The 16,164-nt window shown below is 28.3% G+C and overlaps 4 protein-coding genes across 6 annotated transcripts; all 4 read left to right on the top strand.

Annotated features, from left to right (window-relative positions):
• Positions 1-2,107: 2,107 nt before the first annotated feature.
• Positions 2,108-3,341, top strand: LOC145946201 (mevalonate kinase-like). Its single transcript, XM_083055725.1, has 2 exons — positions 2,108-2,935; positions 3,084-3,341. Exons 1-2 carry the CDS (start codon positions 2,108-2,110, stop codon positions 3,339-3,341), a joined length of 1,086 nt encoding a protein of 361 aa, XP_082911851.1.
• Positions 3,342-5,804: 2,463 nt separating this feature from the next.
• On the top strand, positions 5,805-8,827 carry LOC145946061 (mevalonate kinase-like). Its single transcript, XM_083055446.1, has 3 exons — positions 5,805-6,045; positions 6,266-7,246; positions 7,391-8,827. The coding sequence occupies exons 2-3, from the start codon at positions 6,338-6,340 to the stop codon at positions 7,667-7,669; spliced, it is 1,188 nt and encodes a 395-aa protein (XP_082911572.1). The 5' UTR covers positions 5,805-6,045; positions 6,266-6,337; the 3' UTR covers positions 7,670-8,827.
• A 538-nt stretch (positions 8,828-9,365) lies between these two features.
• On the top strand, positions 9,366-12,194 carry LOC145946036 (uncharacterized). 2 transcript variants are annotated; one of them, XM_083055412.1, is made up of 4 exons: positions 9,366-9,766; positions 10,084-10,265; positions 10,659-11,092; positions 11,238-12,194. In XM_083055412.1, the coding sequence occupies exons 2-4, from the start codon at positions 10,175-10,177 to the stop codon at positions 11,502-11,504; spliced, it is 792 nt and encodes a 263-aa protein (XP_082911538.1). In that variant the 5' UTR covers positions 9,366-9,766; positions 10,084-10,174; the 3' UTR covers positions 11,505-12,194. The 2 variants fall into 2 exon arrangements, with proteins under 2 accessions (XP_082911538.1, XP_082911537.1); XM_083055411.1 differs by having other exon boundaries at positions 9,367-9,766; positions 10,084-11,092.
• A 960-nt stretch (positions 12,195-13,154) lies between these two features.
• LOC145946151 (mevalonate kinase-like) lies at positions 13,155-14,819 on the top strand. Of its 2 annotated transcripts, XM_083055629.1 has the most exons (3): positions 13,155-13,682; positions 14,073-14,323; positions 14,465-14,819. In XM_083055629.1, the coding sequence occupies exons 1-3, from the start codon at positions 13,397-13,399 to the stop codon at positions 14,726-14,728; spliced, it is 801 nt and encodes a 266-aa protein (XP_082911755.1). In that variant the 5' UTR covers positions 13,155-13,396; the 3' UTR covers positions 14,729-14,819. The 2 variants fall into 2 exon arrangements, with proteins under 2 accessions (XP_082911755.1, XP_082911754.1); XM_083055628.1 differs by having other exon boundaries at positions 13,155-14,323.
• Positions 14,820-16,164: the final 1,345 nt, after the last annotated feature.

Genomic DNA, 16,164 nt, shown 5'->3' with positions numbered 1-16,164 from the left:
TAACAGTTTTATATATATTTGATAGAGATGTAGATTTAGAGTGTATAGACTGTAGATTGTAGATAGTTCCGTTACCTCAAAATAAATGCATAGCAATTAATTAAGATGAATATTTTAATTTAAAAAAATAGAAAGTTTATATTATATATGTATGAAAGAAATTAAATTTAAATTTTGATGCTTAAATGATTTATTTATATGTAATTATATAATTATTTATATATAAATCGATGATTCGTATAGTGAAAGATCAGGGATAAAAAATCGATTTTACAGAATAAATTTCTAGTTACAAATATGTATTTTTAAAAAAATGCAACAACTACATAATTATTTCTCGCGTTTCTCAGCCGTTCTTTAATAGGAAAGGTATCGTTTGCACTTTTGCAGTATATTATTATATTATACAAATGATACACAGATTACTCTGACGATTGCTAAGATTTTTTAATTATTTCCAATCTCTTTTTTTTCTCTTTCTCCCCAAAAAGCTGTTATTGTTACATTGCACCGGTAAAACATTTTTTATATATAATTATATATAACAATATAAAATTCTGTTTAAGTTATGTATAATTATATATAATTTTATATAACTTATTATATAATTATATATCATTTTATATTAATGTTGATTGACATCTAGCCAATATTAATATAAAATGATATATGATTATATAATAAGTCATATAAAATTATATATAATTATACATAACTTATACAGAATTTTATATATTTCTATATAATTTTATATTGTTATATATGATTATACATAAAAAATTTTTTACCGGACAAGTAATATATATGTCACCCAGTCTTAGATTATATATAGATTATATGTTTTAATAATTTCTCATTATAAAACATTAAAAAACTATGGCAACATTGTACCCAATATTTAGACTCGTGCTTCGGAAAGTGCTCCGTTATTATTATCGAAACGAAATCGATCGAGTTACGACCGAGACAAAGATTTGTACAACACGAGGTTTAAACATTGTCTTGCGGTATTCAAGTACGAAAGTACTTGAATAATTTTTATTATGCTCGTGGTTTTTTCCTCGCTTATTAACTAAATTTCAATGATTAAATCATTGAAAATATATCATTTTTACACTTGCATATATACATATATGTACGTGGAGTTTTGAAAGAACAAGCAACATGACAGATTTATTGTTTTGTTAACAATGCTGGGAACAATATGACAGAAGGAGAGTTTGATTGAATCTAATTAGATTTGTTATTATTTTAACTCTATATTTCATATGCATCCAAGTATCATATATTTTTGTATATTTATCATATATAATATTACACATATATACTTACACGATATATACGCGTTCTTATACATATTACATTTTGAAATTGATTAATTTTTTCATGACACTAAAAATAATATGTTATTGTTAGATTATGTATAAGCAGATATTCTAACGAGTTCTTACTAAAACATTGAAAAAACTTGACATTGTAGTTAATATTTAAAAATCATGACTTTGAAGTAATATATATTACATATGTTTCGGGACGAAATCAGTCACAACTGAGAGACAGAAGTGTACAAGAAATATAAACATTATCTTTGTGTGTGTTAACATTTTCAATTTTTATTATTAGTAGCCTTTCTGACGATATAAAGATTTATTAATAGTTAAAATGTATAAAGATATATGTGTGTAGTGCCTTGAAAGGAAAAGTCAAGACATTTATCTACTGAGAAATGAAAATAAGCGCATATAACGAGAACCTGATGGATTTAAGTACATTACTTTAAGTACTTATTTTATATGCATATCCATTTGATATTTTTGTCATAAATAACTGACATTACGTGTTTCTAATACAAAACAAAAAGAAACGACAAATATAATCTCTGAAGTTCTGGACCTTCTTCACGAGAATATATTTTTCATCGTTCTAAAGAATATTTACAAGACCTACGCAAATTTAATCGGCTGCCCTTTACTATTCAACGTTACGTCAGTTTTATAAAGAAGAGATATTTTTATTGATAAAAAGAATGATTAATTTTAATATTTCCGCACCGGGCAGAATTGTCTTAAATGGAGAGCACTCGATGATGTATGGAAAAAATGTTGTTATGGCCAGCATAGATCGTCGTACCAGACTCAAATTCTGCGAACTACCTGATGAGCCAGAAAAGATGATCAAGATAGAGTTCCCCGATGTCGATCTATCGTTGAATATACCTTTGGAAAAAGTGCTAAGCTTCTTTTCGAATGGAAATTTCGTGAACGTGGTTTCAAGTCCAATCAGATTGTTTAGTTACGTGAAATACTTAATCATCTCAAACGGCATGTGGAGCATATTCGAGCAGAGATTTAGCTTGGAAATATTTTTTTTCTTGCTTTATTTTATCGCTCACCACGAGCAACTCGAGATGAAGTCTTTTTACGTGCACGTGTTCACGGAATTACCCATCGGCGCCGGCCTTGGTAGTTCATCATCGTTCGCGGTATGCCTAGCAGCGTGCTTCCTACGTTGGACTCGTCTGCAGAGAGGTGCCCACAATGCATTTAATGAGGAGGAATTAATGGAGATTTTAAGATACACTACGTGCTGCGAGGAAATTATGCAAGACTATATGTTCGCGGTTGACAACATCGTTTGTTTATACGGCCAAACAGGAAAATTTCAATATATCAATCCCTTAAGTTATTGTATAAGTACCATAAATATTGCAAGAATGAAGATTCTACTGATTGACTCAAATATTCGTCAGAATAAGAGCGAACGAGCGAAACAAATGGCTAAACTGAAACATTCTCATCCCAACTACGCCGACTTTGTTTTAAATTCATTTGACATGATATCAGAAGAAATGTATAAAATGCTCAGTGACATAAATTATACTCGCGGAAATCCCGATTTACTTCGATCTCAAGAGCATTTATACGATATATTACAGGTATCTTTTTTCATTTCTTTGCGAACAACGATATTACTTTATTATATATTTTTGTGTCCAGCTGCGTTTTCAAGATTCTTTAAGATTCTACGTAATTATCTGCTAGAAACTATATTATTTTATAACTAACATTTGTCCTGTTTTGCAGATATATATTCTGATAAGTCAAGAAATAGTTCAAAATTTTTCTCTCTCGCATCCGAGATTTGATACTATTTGCTCGATTGCATATGATTTTGGATTCGCGGGAAAGCTTACTGGTTTTGGAGGCGGATTTGTATACGTTTTGCTACCACCAAGTATTACAGAAGAAGGAATCACGAGTCTTTCGACACACTTAATGGGAGAGGGTTTCAAAGTCACGTTGACCAGCGTGAGTTGTAGTGGAGTGAGAATCGATGATTGATTATATTGAAATTAACTATTGTATGTATATATATATATATATATATGAATTATGAATAAATACTAAGAAACAATTAAATGTAAAAAATTACAACTTTAAGTTTTTGATATATAAATCATATTTAAATTTAACAGGGGCAAGTTAAGAATCAAACGCGGATGTCTGTGCGTCAGTTTCAAGGACGAATTTTTTGTTAAATCGATTTATTATGCACTAATTTTTCTTGGTATAATATCAAGAAATTTATATAAATCTCTAATTTGCGATTTTTATTAAATTCTTCTATCCTTGCTAAAACTAAATCTCAATTCGAGACTTTGCCTCCTATATTTTTCTCGCCTATGCTTCTTTAGAAGGGACAAAGAGGTTTATTAAAAGTTAAAAACTCGAATTGAGATTTAGCTTTATCGGGGACAAAGGGGTTTAATAAAAATCTCGAATTAGAAATTCATTAATTTCTTAATGTCTTACCAAGAAAAATTAGTGCCCTATGCACAACGAATCAGTTACAACAAAATATTCTTCCTTGAAACTGACATTCGTGTTTGGCTCTAACTTATCCGTTAAATATAAATATGTAAAAAATGTAGCAAGATTACTAAATTAATTACTGTATTTTATGCGAAGAAAAAGGAACAATATATATTTTGTTTAATATATATTTTATTGCTTAAAGTTCGCGGTCCCTTGCTAACGACGTATTGAATTATGAAATTAAAAGCGAGAAATCATTGAATACTTTTGTTGTAAAATACATTGTTATAAAATTGCATTGATGCATACGAAAAATGGAATGCATACGAAATAAATTACTTTTTCATATTCATCTCACTCTACTTCGAAAATATAAGTTGATGAAAATGTCGCGCCAAGATCATATACTATAATAAATATACCGAAGACTCTTTCGATTTGTAAATTAATAGGTATACAGGATATTTTCAATTCTATGAATTACATTTGCGCAATTTGTGACTGAAAATGAGTCAAACAGTTTTAAATTATATTTTTTTCTGCAAAGCTAACGCAAAAAGGAATTGAATTAAAATTTATTTAATCAGAGTTGTTCATTAGGCGGACATACATACATATGTCTGTGAACTGCGCGGTCGATAGTTTGTGTGGTTACATATGTCATTCCGTCTTATGAATATACGTCTAAAATCTAAAAATACGGTGTTAACTGGGTTCTTCTTTAATATTCTTATTTAATAATTCTTTTTTTGTTAAGCATCAGAAAACAATAGTTCAGAATTTTTCATTTTTTATTAGATAATAACACTATGTAATTCGTGGGCATGAATTATCAACAAATGAAACACATGTATATCTGTGATTAATTATCACATGGTCTACTTTTAACAATGCGGAATAAATTATAAGACAAGTGTGAATAAGAGTTACGATATACATGCATTTATTAGGATAATTGAATATATAACATATTTCAGTATATTTCAGTATATTTTAGTTTTCAGTATATTTTATCTGTACTATCGAATTAAGTGGAATATAACATATATAGAAAAGACTAATTTATTTTCATAAACTCTTCAAAGAAATTTACACGTTTTTTCACTTTTAACTTCATTATTCAAAGTGACTTGAATAAAGAAACGGAAATTGTAATAGAGGTAATAAAATATTTGTCGAATTAACATACGAATTATTATTATTATTATTATTAAATGGATAAATGACAGAAAAGTTCTCTTTTGCACTAATAATATCTATATATAAAATAAGATAAAAAAATAACTGTATTACATAAAATAATTTAATTACAACAATTCTTACAATTGGATTTGTCAATAAGTAGATAGCCTGAAAAAAAAATATTCATTTTTTATATTTTTAATTTTATACATTCCAGATTTACCCATTTATAAAGAAATTATTGAAAAAAGTAGATTATTCTATTTCGGAACTCTTTAGCTAGAGTTCGTGATACATGTTAATTCGAATTAAGCTTTATAAATATAAATGCGATCTATTAAATAAGAAAAATAGTATTATTAATCTTTGCGTCAAATAAAGTCGCATAATTACATTAAACAATAATATAATTATATAATTAATTTAAACAATATAATCCAATATATATCCAATATATCCAATATACGAGTATTTGTACGATATACATTAATTATGACATAAATTGCAAAATTTTATATATTTTTTTATGTTTATCGTATGAAATATTAAACAAATGTACTTATAGACGATTATTACACACGCGCAATCATACATATAATTTTAACATTGCAACATTAATTAAAACGTGTGTACGCGAATAAGCCAATGACAATTTGTTTATGATATTGAAAATAATATATAATTCTTAAATTATATATAAGCATATATTCTAATAATTTCTTATTAAAGCATTGAGAAAGTTTGACATTGTAAGTTATATTTAAAGTCATGACTTCGGAATAATGTTATTATATGTTCCGAGAGAGAGACGCGCGCGAAATCAGTCACATCTGAGACGCGAAAGTGTACCTACAGGAAATATAAACACTTGTGTTGTGTGCGATAACGAACGTTTTAAATTTTTATTATTAGATTCCTTTTTTATTATTAGGAGTTCCTTTTATCTGGTCTGTGATATAAGAGGATTTAATGTATAGTCTTGTGTGTGACGCCCTGAAAGAGAAAGACAAGACAATTTAGGATTAATTTGCTAATAACGAAAACAAGGGTAAATATCGAAAGTTTGATTAAATTTAAGTACGTTACTTTTTTTTGCATGTCCTTTAATAATGTATTGCTGACGACATATATTTTTGTCATATATAACTGCTCATTACGCGCAATTCTAACTTATACAAAACGAAAAGAAAGAACAATTATAATCTCGTTACTAAAATATAATTTTCGTGATTCTAATAAATGTTAATAAAAGCTACGCAAATTTTCAGTTTCCTGCATTTTACTAATACAACACGTTACATCCTTTCTTTGGAGAAGAGATATTTTTATTGACAAAAAACATGAGTGACGATATAAAGTTTAGAATTTCCGCACCGGGAAGAATTGTCTTATCCGGAGAGTGCGGGGCGATGTATGGAAAACATGTTGTTTTGGCTAGCTTGAATCGTCGTACCACGCTCCATTTCAACGAACTACCTGATGAGACAGGAATTATTATAATAGACTTTCTTGATGTCAATATATTGTTGACTGTACCTTTGGAAATAATTACCAATTTCCGTTCTTCTGCGCATTTTACGAGACTGATTTCAAATCATATCCGGTTTCGTAGACGCTTGCAATCCTTGATTACCGGTATGTGGTCGACACGCCGGCAGAGATTTAGCTTAGAAATATTTTTTTTCTTATTTATGCATATCGCTAGAGACAAGGAACTCAATATAAAACCTTTTCACGTGCGCGTATCCACGGAATTATTTATCGGTGTTGGCCTTGGTAGTTCATCATCGTTCGCGGTATGTCTTTCGGCATGTTTTCTACATTGGGCGCGGCTGCAGAAGGGTGATGACAGTGTATTCAAGGATGAAGATTTCAACAGGATTTGGACTTACGCTAGGCTTTCCGAAAAAGTTGTATTGAACTATGTGTTCGAAACCGACAATGATGTGTGTTGTTACGGCAAAATAATAAAATCTAAATACAACACCGAGGAAGACAAATATTCTGTTGATATAATTAATGCTCCAATGATAAATATTTTGCTGGTCGACTTAAAAAATAAATCGGAGATAGGCGATCGAATGGAGCAAATAGCGACGCAAAATTTTAATCTTTCCGCATGCAAGAATTCGTTTTTAAATATGTCTGACGAAATATCAATTAAAATGTGTGAAGTGCTGACGAATATAAATAATTACCATGGAAATGGTTTTTATTATGATGAAAAGAACGAATACTTAACATTACAGGTATTTATTTTGCTTTGTCGCGATTAACGATATTAATTTATTTTATTATATCCTTTTGTCTGTCGTTTCATTTACAAGATTCTCCAGTAGATGATCTGCTAAAAATTGAATTGTTTCATAACTTGTATTTCTCATGTTTTACAGAAAATAATTAAAGAATATCAAAAATTGCTGTCTCGATTAAATTTGTCACATCTGGAATTGAAACGTATGTGCTCGATTGCGGAAGGTATAGGCTATGCGGGAACGATCGCAGGTTATGCAAACAACTTTGCATACATTCTGCTACCGCTAGATATTTCACAAGAACAAATCACGAATCTTTCGACACGTTTAGAGAAAAAAGGTTTCATGAGCTATCCGGCCAGTGTGAGTTGTAAGAATGGATTGACAATTGACAACAATTTTGAAAATATGAATTAAAATTGTGGATTACATACACACACACACACACACACACGTGTGTATATATATATTTGTGTGTGTGCTTGTGTAAAATTAAATAATAACTAAATGTAAAAATGTGCTAGATCATTAACTTAATTACTATGGCGTTTTAACTGAAGATAGACGAACTTTATATAGATTTGTTTAATATATATATTACTCTGTTGCTTAATAATTACGTCGTTAAAAATTATGAAATCAAGACGAAACCATTCAATATTATGTCTCTAAAATATGCAAAACATGTCAAAAAATATTAATGTTTTGTATCGCATATTTTATTTTGAAAATATAGGTTGATAAGAATTTTATGCCAAGATTATGCGCTGCAGTCAAATATACGGAAATCTATTTTCAATTTGTAAATTAATTGGTATATAGAGTGTTTTTATTTTCATAATTTGAGCCTATGAGTAATACAGCGCTATTTCCTCCCTATCTATATATTTTCCCTAATAAAAAATAAGTTAGTTTTAAAACATTTTTTGCGACAATTAACATAAAAAAATTATCCAATAAAATATATTTAATAAGCATTGTTCAGTAATCGATTGTGAGTTGCGTGGATGAAAGTTTGCGTCGTTATCTGGGCGCAAATCTTATGGATTTACGTTTGTCTAAAAAACAGAACCGAGTAGGTGATATTTATTTAAAAAATTTCTCTTTGTTAAACATAAGGAAAAAATACTTTAGGAGTATTAATTTTTTATAAAATAATAACGTTATATAATTTGTGGGCGCAAATTATGAAACACCTTGTATATCTCTGATCAATTATCACATGGTTCACTTTGAAATATGAGACAAATGTAAATAAGTATAGACATTTATTACGATATTAAAAAAAAACATTTTCTATATATTTTATTAGTATTATCGAATACGAGTGAGATAATATATAAAAAAAAGTCTAATTTATTTTTATAACCTTATAAAAAAATTTGCATGTACTTTTCGCTTTTGATATCTAAACTGACTTGAATAAAAAAAAACGACATCCGTAATAGAGATATTAAAAAACTTATCGAATAAACATATATAAATTATTGTAATTACTATTATTAAATGGAAAGATGACAGAAAAGTTATCTTTTGTCTTAAGAATATCTTTATGATAACGTGGAAAATGACTATATTACTATATAACGTAAAATAATTAAGAAAATTATTCCAATTGGATTTGTGCAAAGTGTAGTGATAACTTGAAGGAAAAAGCTATTCATGTATTTCGTGTTTTTATATCTTGAGTTTTATACTAGAGATTTATATAAAATTGTGAATTAAGAGATTTAATATAAAATTGTGAATTATCCTAGTCCGGAATAATTCTTTTCAGCCGCAGTTTGTGATAAATGTTATTAAGTCGAATTAGGTTTTAAGGATAAATGCGATGTTTTATATAAAAAAAAGCGCATTTCGTTTTTTTTTTTCGATAATTAAAATTATATCATTAAATTAGACAATAATATGATTTACATAACTATATGTATATGATCATATAAAACAATGTAATCCAATATACGAATATTTGTACGATATACATTAATTATAAACTGCATCAAAGTATTATGTATTTTTTTATGTTTATTATACGACATATTACACATATGTATTTAGATGATACACATGCGCATTCATGCATATAATTAAAAATTGCGACATTACACATTATTTGACAATAAGAGAACTGATATATGATATTGAAAATAATATATTATTATTGGATAAGCACACATACATGTATATTATAACGACTTCTTCCTAACATATTGAAAAAGTTTGAGATTGTAGTTCATATTTAAAGTCATGACTTCGGAATAATGTTATTATATGTTCCGAGACGCGCGCGAAATCAGTCACATCTGAGACGCGAAAGTGTACATACAGGAAATATAAACACTGTGTTGTGTGCGATAACGAACGTTTCAAATTTTTATTAGTAGTGGTTTCTTTTTTCTTGTCTGTGATATAAGGATTTAATAATTGAAAATATATTATTCAAACTTGTGTGTGATGCACTGCAAGTGAAAAAGAGGGCAATTTATGATTTATCTGCTGATAACGAAAACAAGGGTAAATATCAAGAGATTAATTAAATTTAATTAATTACGTTACTTTTGTTTGCATATCTATTTAATAACATATTGTTGACGAAATATTTTTGACACACATAACTGATATTACGCGCATTTCTAACTTATATAAAACGAAACAATTTTTGAGATTCTAATAAGTCGTATATTCTGTAAGAAATCTTTCGCTCTAAAAGCTTTTGTAGCTCTTTCTTTTTTTCGTTCTTCGCTCTTTTTTTTTGCTCTACAGTGCTACATAGCTTGTAGAGATATAGCGTTATAGAGCATTTTTACAGAATAAATTATTTATGTTTATAGGAGCTACGCAAATTTTGAGTTTCCTGCTTTTTACTGTTCAACATTACATCAGTTCTTTGGAGAAGCAATATCTTTATTGATAAATAACATAATGTTTAGAATTGTCGCACCGGGAAGAATTGTTTTATCCGGAAAGTTCGGGGCAATGTATGGAAAACATGTTGTTTTGGCCAGCTTAAATTGTAATACCAAAATTTATTTCTACGAATTATCTATTATTGAAAGAAAAGAAAGTATTCATATAGAATTCGAGAATGTTCAGTTATTGTTAAAGATACCTTTGGAAGTAATTACCAATTTTCGTTCTTCTGCGCATTTTACGGAACTGATTTCCGATCATATCCGGTTTCTTAATCTCTTGCGATCCTTGATCACCTTAAATGGTATGTGGAAGACACACCCGCAGAGATTGAGCTTAGAAATATTTTTTTTCTTACTCATGCATATCGCTAAAAATGAGGAACTCGATATAAAATCTTTCAGCGTGACCGTGTTAACGGAGATGAAATTATCCATCGGCATTGGCCTTGGCAATTCATCATCGTTCGCGGTATGTGTCTCGGCGTGTTTTCTAGGTTGGGCGCGGCTACAGAAGGGTGCGTACAATGAATTTAATGAGCAAGATTTAATCAGCATTTCGAGCTACGCTAAACTCGCCGAAAAAGTTGTATTGGGCTCTGTATGTGAAAGCGACATTGATGTGTGCTGTTATGGCCAAATAATAAAATCTAAATATAACATCGAGGAAGACACATATTCTGTTGATAAAATTGATGCTCCAGAAATAAATATTCTGCTAGTCGACTTAAATATTAACTTGGATGTGGATGGAGAAGCGATGAACCTAGTGAAGCAAAAACATGAAGATTCCGAAAATATGAACAAATATTTAAATTGTAGTGACAAAACATCAGAAGATATTTGTGAAACGCTCGTTGATATTAACAATTTTCATAAGAATCCCGATTCTGATCCCCAGGCTCGAAAGGAAGCATACATAAAATTACAGGTATTCGCTGCTTCGCTTCTTTGCAACTAACGATATTATTTTACTATATTCTTTTGTCTGTCATACGTTTAATAAGATTCTTCAGTACATAATTATCTGCTAAAAATTGTATCGTTTTATAACTTGAGTTTCTCATGTTTTGCAGAAGTTAATTCAACAATATCAAGATAGCCTGACTAAATTAGATTTGTGTAGAAAATTGGATTTAATGATCGATCATGCAGAATGTATAGAATGTGAAGAACACGTAGGAACGTTCGCAGGTCATACAGGCAAATATGCATACATTTTGCTACCACCACATATTACACAAAAATCAATTAAGAAACTCAAGACATATTTAAAAAACAAGGGTTTCAATGTCCATGAGAACAGCATAAATGGTAATGGAGTGAGAATTTGTACTGTTTAAGAAATTAGGCGGTCTGTTACATCGTAAGAAATTATAAAATCAAAGAGAATCCATTCAATATTATTTTTGTAAAAAGTGTGAAAAAATATTAAATTTTTAATCGCATCCTATTTCGAAAATTTGAGTTTATCAGAATTTTACGCCAAGATCATGCGCTGCAATAAAAGTAAAATATGTGGAAAACTGTTTTCAGTTTGTAAATTGATAGGTACAGAGAGTATTTTTTTGTTTTCATAATTTGAACTTATAAATAATACAGCGCTATTTCCTGTATAACTTAATAAAAAACATGTTAAATCTTTCTCTAAAGCATTTTTTACGACAATTAACAAAAAAATTATCCAACAAAATATATTTAATAAATATTTTTCACTAGTCGACTATAAGTATGTGAGCTGCGTGCCGGTTGATAGTTTGCGTGGTTACGTGTCTTATGGATCTATATCTGTCTACAAACAGAACTGATCAGATGAGATTTATTTAATAATTTCTCTTTGTTAAGCACATCAGAAAACAATATTTCAGGATTTTTAATATTTCATAAAATAATAATGCTATATAATTTGTAGGCGCGAATTATGAAATACTTTGCATATCTGTAATGAATTATCACATTATCCATATTCGGAAATATGAGATAATAAATGTAAATGAGTATAGGAATTTTTATTGCGGCACTAAAAAAGAACATCTTTCTATATATTTTCAATCAATACTATCGAATATGAGTGAGATAACATAAAAAAAATCTAATTAATTTTTATATACTTATAAAAAAAATAACTTTGTTTCTTCAACTTTATTTTTAAAGTAGCTTGTGAATAAATAAACGACATCCGTAATAGAGATATAGTATAATAAAGTATTTTTCGAATAAAAATAATTATTGTAATTATTATTATTACATGGAAAGATATGACAGAAAAGTTGTCTTTTGCCTAAGAATATCTATACGATAAAGTGAAAAATTACTATATAACTGATTATATTACTGTAACAACAATTACGAAAATTATTTCAATTGGATTTGCGTAAAATGTAGTGATAGTCTAAAGAAAAAAAATATTTATTTGTATTCTATTTCTTTATATTTTTAGTTTTATATACTAGAAGTTTATGACATTTAATATAAAATTGTAAATTATTCTTCGAAATAATTCTCTCTAGCCGGAGTTTGTAATAAATGTTATTAAGTCGAAATAAATCATAAGCATAAATGCGATATTTTAATTAAGAAAAATAATGCTTTTAATTTTTTATGTCAAAATTATTATAAAATTATAAGATGAAATTAGGCAATATTTATGATTGAATACAATTATATGATTATGTTAAGTAAAATAATTCAATATACGAGTACTTATACGATATATATAATTACATAATAAACTGCATCAATAGATTTATATATTTTTTTATGTTTACCGTATATTACACACATGTACTTAGACGCATATTATACACACACATTTCTATATATATTTTAAAATTGCGACATAAAATATTATTTGAAACGACAACAGCAGAAATCGTACATGATATTGAAAATAATATGTAATTTTTAAATTAGATATGAGCATATATTCTAACGACTTCTGATTAAAACATTGAAAAAGTTTGACTTTGTAGTTCGTATATAAAGTCATGAGACATTGGGGTAATGTTATTATATGTTCCGAAAGGAAATCAGTCACGACTGAGACGTGAAAGTGTACAGGAAATATAAACACTGCCTTGTGTGCGATAAAGAACGTTTCAAATTTTTATTATTAGTGGCATCTTTTTTCTTGTCTATGATATAAAGATTTAATAGTTGAAAATTAAAAAAAAAACACTTTACTGTTCAACGTTACAATTCTGTGAAGAAGAGATATTTTTATTGAATAAAAAGGATGGCGAGTTTTGAAGTTTCCGCACCGGGCAGAATTATCTTATCCGGAGAACATTCGGTGATGTATAAAAGAGCTTGCGTTGCGACCGGCTTAGATCTTCATACCAAACTCGAATTCCACGAACTACCTAATGAGACACAAATTAAGATAGATTTTCCTGCCGTCGACTTAATTGGGTATACTATATCTTTAGAAGAAGTTCGAAAAATATTTTCTGAACCTGTTATCACACAAATACATCCAATGAATCTATTTGAATATGTGAAATCTTTTATTACTATTAACGGTAAGTGGACAACATTAGAGCAGAGATTGAGTTTACGAATATTCTTTTTCTTGCTTTATTCTATCGCTATCCGTGAGGAATTCGAGATAAAATCTTTTTACGTAAAAGTATCCACGGAAATACCCATCGGCGCTGGTCTTGGTAGTTCGACATCGTTCGTAGTATGTCTCGCAACGTGCTTTTTGCATTGGAAGCGTATACAGAGAGGTGATGACTTCTCATTTGAACTTGCTCTATTTAATTATCAAATTTTGGAGGATATTAAAACTTATACTAAACACTGCGAGAAATATGTGCAAGACGATGCGTGTACAACGATCGATAGCAATATTTGCGTATATGGCAATACAACAGTATGTCGACTTGACAATTATATAAGATATTCTACAGAGTCTCGGAATGTGATGAAAATGAAGATTCTACTGATCGATTCAAAGATTCGCCAGAATAAATTCGAACTAGTGGAACAATTGGCAAGGCTGCAACACTATTCTTCTATGACATTTGAGTCTTTATTAGATCAATTAAACAACACAGCAATACAAATATATTATAAGCTCAGATCAATAAATAATGCCACGGCCAATTTACGTAGTCAGCATTTGTACAATCTAGTTGAACAACATAACAATGAATTAAAGGTATTTTTTTCGTTTTTATTCAATAGTGTTATTATACATATATATATAGTTTAATCTTGATGTGTTGACAAGATTATCCAGTACATAATTATCTGATAGAATGTGCATTGTTTTATAACTAACATTTTTCATGATTTGCAGATGTGCATTATACGGAATCAACAATTATTGAGTGAAAGTAGTTTGTCGAATGACGCATTTGATAATATTTGTTCGATTGCAAACACATATGGATTAGCGGGAAAGCTTACAGGTTTTGGAGGCAGATTTGCATACATTCTGCTACTACCGACCACTTCAATCTCTCATATCTTGGAAGCTAAACGTTGTTTAACAAATGCGGGTTACACTGTCAAAAATACCTTCATCAATTGTGAAGGAGTGAAAATTTATAATTCTAATTAAAATTATAGGGATTATATATATCAATGATTCAATAATTATAAATAGATAAATGTTAAAAAATGAGGCAAATTTACTAACTTAATAATTGTGATATTTTAAGGAAAGTATGACGAACAATATACAGTTTTGTTCAATATGTATTCTGTTGTTTAAAGATCGTGGTCACTTAATGATGAGGTATTGAATTATTAAATCAAAGGTGAGAAATCATTGAATATTTTTCTTGTAAAATATATCGAAAAATATTAGTTTTTTCGTTTGCTATCCGATTCTACTTAAAAAATATAAGTGATGAAAATGTTGCGCCAAGATCATGCGCTGCAATAAATATACAGAAAGACTTTTTCGATTTATAATTTAAATGATATACATAATGCTTCATAATTTAAATTATATAATGCAATTTGAATGAAAAATGTGTCGAACAGTTTTGAATTATATTTTTTCGTGAAGCTTAAAAAGAAGAATTATGAAATAAAATTTATTTAATCAGCATTGTTTATTAAATGAATATTTATCTGTTAACTGCAAGGTTGATAGTATCTGTGTTAGATATTATCCGGCGCATGTTTTATGATGTATGTTTATGTAAAAATTAGAGCTGATAAAATGATTTTAATTGTTCCTTTGTTAAGCAACCGGAAACAATAGTTCAAAATGTTTAACTTTTTATTAGGTAATAATGCTATATAATTCATGAACGCGAATTATGAAACATGTTGTATATCTGTGATTTATTATCACATGTTTTAGCTTTGGAAAAATGAAGACATAATTAAATAAGTTATAATTATTTTGGTAATAAAAAGTAATATTTTTGATATATTTTAGCATTTTTTATCGAAAACGAGTGTTGTATGAAAAGAATAATTAATTTTCATAAACTCTTGAATTTACATGTTTTTCATTTTTAACTTCAATTATTCAAAGTAACTTGAAATAAAAAGCATAAATCGTAATAGAGATTTTAAAGTAATTGTGTCGATTTAATATACAAATTATTATATTATTATTTGAAAAGATGACAGCAAAGTTTTCTATTGCGCTAATAATGTCTATATGAATATGACTATATTATTACGATGTAAAAATTAATTACGACAATTATTTCAATTGAATTTGCACAATAGCTAGAGATTGTCTGTAGAGAAGGAAAAGGATATTTATTTTTATTCCTTTTTTATATCTTCAGTTTTATATAGATATTAAAGATTTATCTATTCATAAAATAATTCAGAAAAAGAGATAACGTCATTCTGCTTGAGTATTCTCGAGCCGAAATTCGTAATACATTAAGTTAATTATTAAGTGGAAATAAACTCTCATCATTGAGATCTGTAAAATAACAGAGATTACGATATATTCATCTTTTATATGTCCAAATTATATAATTAAGTTATATTAAATAATATAATTTGACATAAATACTACATTTT

The sequence above is a fragment of the Prenolepis imparis genome, unplaced genomic scaffold, assembly GCF_030444845.1.
Source record: "Prenolepis imparis isolate NDT839.2.m4 unplaced genomic scaffold, iyPreImpa1.0 SCAF_15, whole genome shotgun sequence".
NCBI classification, from domain to species: domain Eukaryota; kingdom Metazoa; phylum Arthropoda; class Insecta; order Hymenoptera; family Formicidae; genus Prenolepis; species Prenolepis imparis.
Note: the sequence above shows the minus strand (reverse complement) of the source record. Positions and strands in the feature narration are given on the sequence as shown.

What these genes read in the sequence shown, in the direction of transcription:
- LOC145946201 (XM_083055725.1), top strand. Translation starts at nt 2,108, where the DNA reads ATGGCCAGCATAGATCGTCGTACCAGACTCAAATTCTGCGAACTACCT. An exon ending in ATTTATACGATATATTACAG is followed by an intron (nt 2,936 to 3,083) that starts GTATCTTTTTTC and finishes CCTGTTTTGCAG; the next exon opens with ATATATATTCTGATAAGTCA.
- LOC145946061 (XM_083055446.1), top strand. Translation starts at nt 6,338, where the DNA reads ATGAGTGACGATATAAAGTTTAGAATTTCCGCACCGGGAAGAATTGTC. An exon ending in ACGAATACTTAACATTACAG is followed by an intron (nt 7,247 to 7,390) that starts GTATTTATTTTG and finishes CATGTTTTACAG; the next exon opens with AAAATAATTAAAGAATATCA.
- LOC145946036 (XM_083055411.1), top strand. Translation starts at nt 10,175, where the DNA reads ATGTTTAGAATTGTCGCACCGGGAAGAATTGTTTTATCCGGAAAGTTC. An exon ending in AAGCATACATAAAATTACAG is followed by an intron (nt 11,093 to 11,237) that starts GTATTCGCTGCT and finishes CATGTTTTGCAG; the next exon opens with AAGTTAATTCAACAATATCA.
- LOC145946151 (XM_083055628.1), top strand. Translation starts at nt 13,397, where the DNA reads ATGGCGAGTTTTGAAGTTTCCGCACCGGGCAGAATTATCTTATCCGGA. An exon ending in AACATAACAATGAATTAAAG is followed by an intron (nt 14,324 to 14,464) that starts GTATTTTTTTCG and finishes CATGATTTGCAG; the next exon opens with ATGTGCATTATACGGAATCA.